At 38.2% G+C, this 9,781-nt stretch overlaps 1 protein-coding gene across 1 annotated transcript; it reads right to left on the bottom strand.

Annotated features, from left to right (window-relative positions):
- Positions 1 to 285: 285 nt before the first annotated feature.
- On the bottom strand, positions 286 to 6,856 carry LOC117553934 (dynein regulatory complex protein 9-like). Its single transcript, XM_034228073.1, is given in 11 exon segments — positions 286 to 759; positions 1,325 to 1,414; positions 1,509 to 1,640; positions 2,718 to 2,792; positions 4,417 to 4,578; positions 4,689 to 4,773; positions 4,886 to 4,929; positions 4,931 to 5,009; positions 5,230 to 5,264; positions 5,442 to 5,580; positions 6,729 to 6,856. Coding segments are annotated over 10 exon segments (948 nt in total). The 5' UTR covers positions 5,571 to 5,580; positions 6,729 to 6,856; the 3' UTR covers positions 286 to 642.
- Between the last annotated feature and the right edge of the window lie 2,925 nt (positions 6,857 to 9,781).

Raw genomic sequence — 9,781 nt, 5'->3', positions numbered from 1 at the left:
TTTTGTGACTTTTGTATGATTGATCTCTTTATGACCATCTGATGTTTGTGTGTCTAATATGCTGACTAAGGAAAGACAACTGGCTGTAGTATACAGCATTGTGTGATTTCACTGTAATCCCTATCATGTCATGATAAAGACATTGACTGATGTTGATATGTATGGCCCATGGTCATTATCAGTAGACTACTTAGTCGTTTTTGTTTCCAGAAGTCATTTTGATTTTCTGTACATCAAATGTGGAAATAGAAGACTTTGAATCAAGGTGCTCCTATTTGTCTTTTGATATGTTAATATATGATAATGTGCAGATATACTCCATGTTAGCGTCACACAGTGTATTACTTTCATTTTTCTTCTGAAATAATGTATACGATAAGTTGCTATTTTATTTGTTGTTGGATATTGTTACATATTGAATGTTTGAAATGATGAAAACAATTTTGTACTATTTAAAAAAAAAAGAAGTTGCTATTTTATTTGTTGTTGGATATTGTTACAAAATAAATGTTTGAAATGATGAAAAAAATGTTTTACTATTTAAGAAAAAAAAGTTCAAAAAAGATACAGAGATGATTTTTTTTATTGTTTTGGAATTCAATAAATGATTTCCCAATGTCTCAAACTGGGGTCGGAGAACACTCATTTCTTCTTCTTCTTCTTCCCTTCTTTCTTTTTCTTCTTGCCTTTCTTGTCTTCCTCCTTTTTGAAGCTACCGAGGCACCGGCGGACCATGCAGCCTCTCCACCACGCCTGCACCTGCAGGGTCAAAGGTCACAGCCCAGGGTCAGGGGCCAAATAAGAAACTTCCTTAGCTCCAACACATTGTATGTAATATGCTGAGGGGCAGGATATAGCTAAGTTGTTGACCAATCACAACTGAGCAGAAAAATAAAGACCTTTTTAAACATTAAAGCATGTAGAGGTCAAAAATACAAACAGCAGTCACATAATCAAAGATGAAACTTAAAACAGCGCCAATTCAGGTGGTCAAAAGAAGAAAGAAAGATTGTAGACGAGTTCTTTATATCCAGCAATCAAAAATAAAATGTGTTTACTGATACGTGAAACGAAAAGGAAGCAGCTATTACGTCCAAAAATTAAAGAAAGTAGAGTCAAATTGAAAGTTAGGACAGGTTAACCCAAAGATGAGGGAGTTTATTTATGATTTTGAAAATGTATTATTGTGTAATACACTTTTCCTATCTTTAGTCAGGACTAAAACATTGATTTACCTATTTTGTTAATCCGTAATGACACAGAGTGAAGTATCCACTAGGGTACACGGTATAGTATGGATCATAGTTCAGATGGATGCTGTTACCTTGGTAACAGCTCTGGCCTTAGCCTGCTCTTGACGCAGCTTCTCCTGCTCCTCCCTGTCCTCCATCACCACCTGCTCCATCCCCCTGTACTGAACACATTCAGCATCTCATTCATGTTGGACTCACAGTGACCCCTGTTTAGAATCAGCAGCTGTTTGCTGTGTCATGTTCAGGGCTGCTCACCATCCTCTTCATCTCCATCAATCTGTCCAAGTTCACAGTTATGTTGCAGCTCTCAGTGTTGAGCCGCTGCTCCTTCTCTTGGAGCCTCTGCTTCGTACTCTGCTGCCACTGCTCCTGCAACTGCTGCACCTCCTGCAGGAACAGCAGTTTGAAGGATAGGAGCACTAACAAGAAGATGATGTAATGGTGTGATGACTAACAACTTAAAAAGCAACCTAAAGGGGCAGTTCACACCAAACAATCCTTCCTCCTACCTAAAGTGATTTGTATCAGTGTATCTCTTTGGTTGAGAGTTGTGTTGGTGAAAAAGAACAAAACAAGTTGAATTCTGGGACAGTAAACAGACAGGTCTTCTTCTCCAACGCGTTTTTACCGGTTCAAAGAAAGAAGTTCATTCTACGAACAGAGTTTGATGCAAGGACGAGCATTATTCTCTAAATGACAAAAATGAAGGCCTGTGGTGATCTCCGGAGATGACCAACATCAGGCTTACAATGGCTTTGTATAGTCAATGTGGTTCACCCTCCCCAGTGAAACACCTTATTGATCACCCCTTTACTTCTGCAAATGTAGACGACTCTGACATTTGGACTGCTTTTGCATGAATGTTCCCTCAGCCCTGCCACAGCGCCTGATGGACTTCTTGCTTTTTGTTTGATTTCTAACTTAATGAGGAGCTCTTCACTCTGCACCGGCCTTATACTGGGTGCCTGATGCAGTATATGTATTCAATTATTATTTTCTAATACAAAACATTTGTTTAAAAGTACATTCGTAATCCAATAGTTGCCCATTTTTGGAAATATTGGCCGTAGGGATTACATTTGGGAACCATTTTCGTTCTTCCTGACCTACATACACCAACCGTATCACTGCACAGAAGGAAGCATTCATCTATTCATGGAGGAGATGCCTGTGGTTCATGGCTGTGTTTAACATTAGCCAGCTAAGAAGATTTGTGCCGTGATGTTAATTTGATAGTAACAAGTTCTTTATTTCTGGAAAGAGACATTGCGGTTAAGTTTGGAAAATGTATTTCTTTTCACTCTTTGAGCACTGTCAACTGGTTGCCTTGTAGTGTTTAACATGCAGGCATCCATAAAGCCAATGCTCACGACACTTAAGCTTATGACAGAGAAAAGCAACAATTAAATAACAATGGGAAAAATAAATGCAGTCTGTTGTAAATAGTAATGTTTCTGTACAAACCTCATTTCGACGTTGCAGGAATGTCTCCGACTCCTCGTGAACTCTCGTCTCCTCCTTTATCTGTCTCTGCAGCAGCTGAGGGAGGAGATAACAATATTTAAAGGAATACTTTAAAATTACATGTTTAGGTCAATTTACAAACACTGTATTACCTTGGATTCTTGAAGACATCAAATCCCAAAATGTAAGACATTTCTTGATTACACATCCGTTTACAAACTCCCCCACAACTTGTTCGGTTTAACCCGAGTCTCGTTTTTCTAGTCCTATGCTCCTATGGGAAATGTACATTGTTACAGCAACAGTAAAGATAGAGATAAGAATAAAACACTATTAGATAAAGGGCATGCACACTCGCAATATAAAGTACAAGTTCTGGTAGAAAAGTAGAAGCAGCAGCAGTATTTATCAAAGAGATTTAGGGTTGAAAGTGTGTTATGTTGAATACATGTGGTAAAAGCTGGAAAACAGAAGTACAATTATATATTGCACTTACAGATTCTTCTTAGAGTATTACATTGTCCAACTAAGAAGGCAGCCAGTAATAATAATAATTGTACCAAGTACATAAGTCTTAGTCTTAGTTTTGTTGAGTGTGTGGTGGTCTACCAGGGGCCAAAGCCAATGGCTAAAACTTTACTACTTAAGAACTCTGGACACACACAGACAGGTAGCACGCTTGCACAACTCTACGACTCTGTTTTATATAATAACGTTTATTTCCAAAGATTCATCAAGAATATTGCGTTTGTGGATTCTTCAGTCACTGTAAAGCAGGGGTGTCACATCGCAGGCCACATCAGCATTATGGTTACCCTCAAAGGGCCGGTGGTAACTTTAAGATGATATCAATATATCTATACATTACAATATAACATAACTGTCCCTGCATTCAGTTATTGTTGGTTCTAGTAGTATCGTAAACAATCACCTTTGAAAGCAGAAGTCTAGGCAAAATAATTGGCAGAACATATTCTGTATAATAATAAATAATTGTACATTTAAGAAAAAATAGTTCTGTAACAAAAACTGATTGTTATGAATCAATATAATATGCATAGACACAACAACGGTATGGAGGCACACACACTTACATTTATCTTAGTTTTTGCAACAAAAATCCCATTAATTTATTAGATTATGAAACCTCATTGTAACTCATTACACGATCAAAGTTTGGCGATAAAAGTTAAATATTCAGATTTTACTAATTCATTTATTTTATTTTTATTTTTTATTTACTAATTCAACTGAGTGTTTTTTAAGAATTCAAGGTACACTGAAAAAACTGAAAGGTCGACTTAAATTACTTTACTTATGAATCAAATGACATACTGTATAATTGTATTCGGTTACCTGAAAGAAATAATATTAAGTTTAAATAAAAAATGATTGGTTCAACTTAATATTATTCCTTTCAACTAACCTATTACAATGATGTGGTATCTGTTGACAAAATACATTTCATTAAAGTAAATGTTTAATTTTTTCAGTGTAGGGAGGTCAGAGTAAAGTAGAGTCTTAGTGTAGACGTGTAACTGAGAAAGATGCACCAACACTAATTATTTTATACCATGATGTGAGAGGTGCGTGTCCTCTCATTTAGTATGGCAGACCAAATTGGAGAACACCTCCCTCAGTGGGCTTGGTTAGGGAGGTGGGACTAACAGGACTAAGATGTATGGACTGTTGGACCCACCTCCTGCTCGTGCTCCAGCAGCTTCTCGGCCTGGCTGCCCTCCCTCTGTGTCTGCTGGAGCTGCAGCTCGAGGTTTTTCTCCTCAAGCTTCTTCCTGTGGGCCATCTTTACTGACAGATCCTCCATTTTGTGCTGCAGATCTCTGGCCTGCTTGGACAAGTCCTGAGGGAAAGGTATTAGACATGTTGGATTATTCACCTTCTTGCTGACTAACATATGAGTTTGTTCTCAAATAATCATGCAGACAGTTTTATTTCTCTTCCCTTTCTCACCTTCAGTTTCTCCTTTTTCTCTTGCGTCTCCTCATGTTGTATTCGCAGAGCTTGATTTCTTTGCTCCAGCTCTTTCTTTGCCTCTCTGGGTGAAGACACACTCACATTACTGATACCAAACAGATCTCCACTCCATCATATCAAAAGAAAAGATGTTATTTTTATTACTAATAGTGCAGCATAATGTATTATCGGACCTTCTCATTTGGTCATCCCTCTTCTTCTGCTCCTCTTCCTCCCCCCAGCTGCACGAGAGAAGTAATGCACTGCTTCTCCTCCAGGTCCACGTGCAGCAAAGAAACCTGCTGCGTGATGGACTGACTGCAGAGAAGAACACGAGGACAAAAATACTCAGAAAATGTACGATTTTTATTCTGTAACAAAAATCGGTATTTAGCTTTTCTTTTCTTTAAAACATGTATTCAATGCACAGACATAACTTTGTATGTGTCTAAGATATTGCAATTTAACTGTAAATTAAGTAAATTATGTTTTCCAATAAAATACATTTGTTCGGTGCAACATAATGTATACTACTCACCAATCTCTCCTAAGCTTGGTCAGCCTGGCTTTCTCCTAAACACACACACACACCACACACACACACACACACACACACACACACACACACACACACACACACACACACACACACACACCATAAAACATCATCATCATCATCCGATCAGAGCAGCTGCTTGATGTTCCTCTGGTTCCTCTCAACAGGAACAGGTGATAAACACAGTGGTTCACCTGACTGGCTGAATCTCCTCTCTCTTTCCTGATCTGCACCGTCAGGGTGTGTCCCAGGATCTCCAGCTGGTCTGCACAGTCCTCCACTACAGCTGCCAGCCTCAGACTCTGAATCCTGGATAAAGACATCCTGTGGGGACTGGAGAGACAGAGCCGTACAAGTGCCGGACATTCACTAGTTGCATTTAGTCAAGTTCTGTACTTAAGTACTATTCTGAGGTTCTTGTTCTTCACAATGTTGAATTACATGTTCTGCTACTCTGGATGTGTACGCTACTGCAATACATTTTGGAAGCACTTTTAACTTTAGTTTATTCATTTGACAGCTTTAGTTACTTTGAAGATTCCGTTTTTTAATACAAAATATCCTTCAAATCAACTTATAAACTGTTAAATATATTAAACTACCAGGCAGTATATAAATAATTAAAAATTATCCCAAGGTTTATCAACTGAGTTGAGCATATTAGTGCTTGAAAATGATAATCTAGTGATACTTAATTATAAAAAGGGTCATTTTGTACTTCTCATTTTGATTGCTGATACTTTCTGTACTTAAATAATCATTTGAATGTAGGCTATTTAACAGAGAATGTTTACACTGTGTCATCTCAGCTGACAAAGATAGATAAGATATTTACGGTTAATAATAAAAAGGTAAGTTTGGTACACCCTTTTGTCTCTTTAAGCCTTGTGTGGTGTTGGGTTAATGAGATGTTTTGGGTAGGATCACACACACACACACACACACACACACACACACACACACACACACACACACACACACACACACACACACACACTCTTTCGTTTCTATTTTGCTGGATGAGTATGCAACCCAGGTCATTTATAATAGCGGACGGGGATTTGTTTCATCATAAAGCATTACTTAATCACAAAAAACATGAATGACATTTCCATTGTTATTGTGACAAAGCACATTATTTTATAACTGTTGCCTATATTGTTGGGAATTAAGATAAAGACAATATATGTTAGGGATTGTAAATGCTGTTATACAGTACCAAAGTGTCCAAACATGAACATATTACAAGATGGTTTATCTCAAAACTAAAGTTATTTCGGTGTTTCAGTTGCTCTTTAAAATGAAAAATATACCAAAATACTTTCCAAGAGTTATTCATTTGTATTAAAAACCATGTAACGTACAGTAATGTAATCAATAAGTAAGGAAACATCGACTAGGAGACAGAGGCACAGTGAGGCTAATACAGTGGTCACCATGTAGCATGATGCTAGCTAACACGAAGTGTAACAGTCACTTACTTCAGTTCCCGCAGTTCCTCTCACTCTTGGAGATCAGTATTTTATCCTTCAAAACCAACAACTATATTTCATTTAAAAAGAAAAAACGTTTGACAGTTTACATGTCACTATGGTAACGTACTTTTTTGTCATGGAACTTTATTGACAGAGAACAAAATGACAATAACGGCTGCATCGTGTTCTCGCGATATAGATCCTTTTCCGAGATGTATTATGCTGTCATCTGCAACTACACATAACATCCATCAAACTACTTTAACCCTTGTGTTATGTTCACATTTCGCACCCTTTGGTAATGTTCGGGTCAAATTGACCCGGGACATATTTCAGGGTTTTAAAAAAAATACAGAACTAAATTCAACATGCACCTTATATATATTGTCTTTAACTCATTCCCCAACAATATAAATGAAATATATGATTAGTTTTTGAAAATACTCTTTGCTAGATCAAATTTAACAATGGAAGTGTCCATCGTTTTTTGTGATAAAAATGTAATTTATGTAAAATACATTTGCTCATGCTTTTCTAGGACTAATGTAAATGAATTTTTTTTTCATTAATGTTTATTATTTTTAATCTGTCATACAATAATCAAAGCCCTGAAGGAAATAAAGCAATTTAGCAGCAATTGGAACACAAGAACCACACATCCAAAAGTATTTGGCTGTGAAATATAGAGAGAATGAAACATCCATATAAATGACATAGAACAGATATAAACACAAAGCAAATAAAAACAATTAACAGTCACTATTCATAAAATACAGTATATCCGAAAACTATATTGATGAAGTGACGCTGCAGAACATCATGTGAGTCAATGGGCAGGTCCGTTTAGGAAACACATGATGTACAGAACTTCTTCGTGTGTATAGCACAGATGTACTTGTTGCAGTTGCTGCATTTAGTCTGTGTCTTGGAGTCCTTTGAGGGTCCACAGACCTCACAGCTGGCTGTGGGGGTCTTCCAGAAGCTGACTGTGGGGGTCTTCTTGCGGCTGGCTGTGGGGGTCTTCCAGCAGCTGGCTCTGAGTCAAGTTCATCTTCCAATTTGCTGTCAAATTCTGAGTTTACCTCCAGATTATCCTCATCTTCAGAAATGTCTTCCTGTCCCACTTCACCGTGTTCCTCTAATGCATTCCACTCACTCTCATCCATTATTAGCTCCAAGGCTCTGAGCAGAATATCTTTTGGCCATTTTGCTGGTAGATATTTGTAGTTCTGCACTACACTGTTACTACACTGAGGTTATGTCTCTGTTTAGTCCCTCCTCCGGCGTGCAGTTGCGAGGGGGACAGTGCGAGAAAATGTAAAATGTTTATACATTTCTGGAAGATCTAAAATGTTTATAATGTTTTATGTATACACTACAAAGGGTACAGATCAAGGGAAAACAGGATCAAACAGCTTCTCTATGCATACAATTGTGTGTGTGTGTGTGTGTGTGTGTGTGTGTGTGTGTGTGTGTGTGTGTGTGTGTGTGTGTGTGTGTGTGTGTGTGTGTGTGTGTGTGTGTGTGTGTGTGTGTGTGAAACCACGAGAAGCAGGGAAATTAGTTTTAAGAGCAATGGGACGTCCTTTCCTCCGGAGCGTCACGTGAAGCGACGTCCGTTTGTGATGACGCCGCACAGCTGTTCGTCTGACAGCAGCTCTGTCCCCGTTGTTTTCACAAACACCCCGCCTCTGTTAGTAGCCTACCATAGACTGTATATATAAAGGTTAGTACACATTTACTGACACAAACATTTGTATCATCTGTTGTAGACCCAAATACATTAAATAAAAATAAGAACTCATTCTCAAAACGCCATTCTTTAAATGTATAAACGAACAATAGTTTGATTAATATTGATTATAAAATACAAATAATTGAGAGAAGAAAAAGAGATATGTTATCTATCAAAACCCAGTTAGATTAACATTCATTGAAACAAAACACGGTATAAACTGAGGAGTGAGTCCCGTGAGTTTCATGTGTTTTCTTCACTCCGCTGGGAAACTGCTCTCATGTCAAGAAGCATGAGATCAGTGCATGCACTGCATCGTCCAATCAGTGAGCGATACACAGTAAGGGGGCGGGGCGAGTATCTGAGGATTTCATCGGAGGATGGTCTGATGCAGCGCCATAAGGCTGCTTCTCAGGTCGACGATTTTAATTTCCTCGCTCCTCGGTCCTCGGTCTCACCGGAAGTTGATTTGCCTGCGCCATCTTGAGTACCGTCCCATGGCTCTTATTTCTGCCGGAGGACCGAGGATCGAGGAGCGAGGAGCGATGATGGAGGAGCGATAACCGAGGAACCACCAGACCATCCTCCGATGAAATCCTCAGATACTCACCCCGCCCCCTTACTGTGTATCGCTCACTGATTGGACGAGGCAGTGCATGCACTGATCTGATGCTTCTTGACATGAGAGCAGAGTGAAGAAAATACATGAACCTCACGGGAGTCACTCCTCAGTTTATACCGTGTTTTGTTTCAATTCATGTATCATTTAGTTGCAAATATGTGATATATCTGAACAACAAAGTGGTCAAAAATCATTTAATTCATTTTTTGGAAACATTTTCATGATCGCTTTTTTCGTTTTACATTTTCATTTATTGTCATTTCCATTCAGTCAGTCATTAAGTGCTATTGAAATGTTAATTTACTACATATCCAAACAAACAAACAAAGTGTGCAATCCAATGAATGTTAATCTAACTGGGTTTTAATAGATAACATATCTCTTTTTCGTCTCTCAATTATTTTATTTCTATTGTGTACTCTAATCAATATTAATATTAATCAAACTATTGTTCGTTTATAAATTTTAAGAATGGCGTTTATCTTTTTTGAGAATTAGTTCTTATTTTTATTTTTATTTATTGGGGTCTACAACAGATGATACAAATGTTTGTGTCAGTAAATGTGTACTAACTGAGGCGGGGGTGTTTGTGGAAATAACGGGGACAGAGCTGCTGTCAGACGATCAGCTGTGCAGCGTCATCACAAACGGACGTCGCTTCACGTGACGCTCCGGAGGAAAGGACGTCCCATTGCTCTTAAA

Source organism: Gymnodraco acuticeps, unplaced genomic scaffold (assembly GCF_902827175.1).
Source record: "Gymnodraco acuticeps unplaced genomic scaffold, fGymAcu1.1, whole genome shotgun sequence".
NCBI classification, from domain to species: Eukaryota; Metazoa; Chordata; class Actinopteri; order Perciformes; family Bathydraconidae; genus Gymnodraco; species Gymnodraco acuticeps.
The sequence above is the reverse complement of the archived record's forward strand: the minus strand, read 5'-3'. Positions and strand labels throughout refer to the sequence as shown.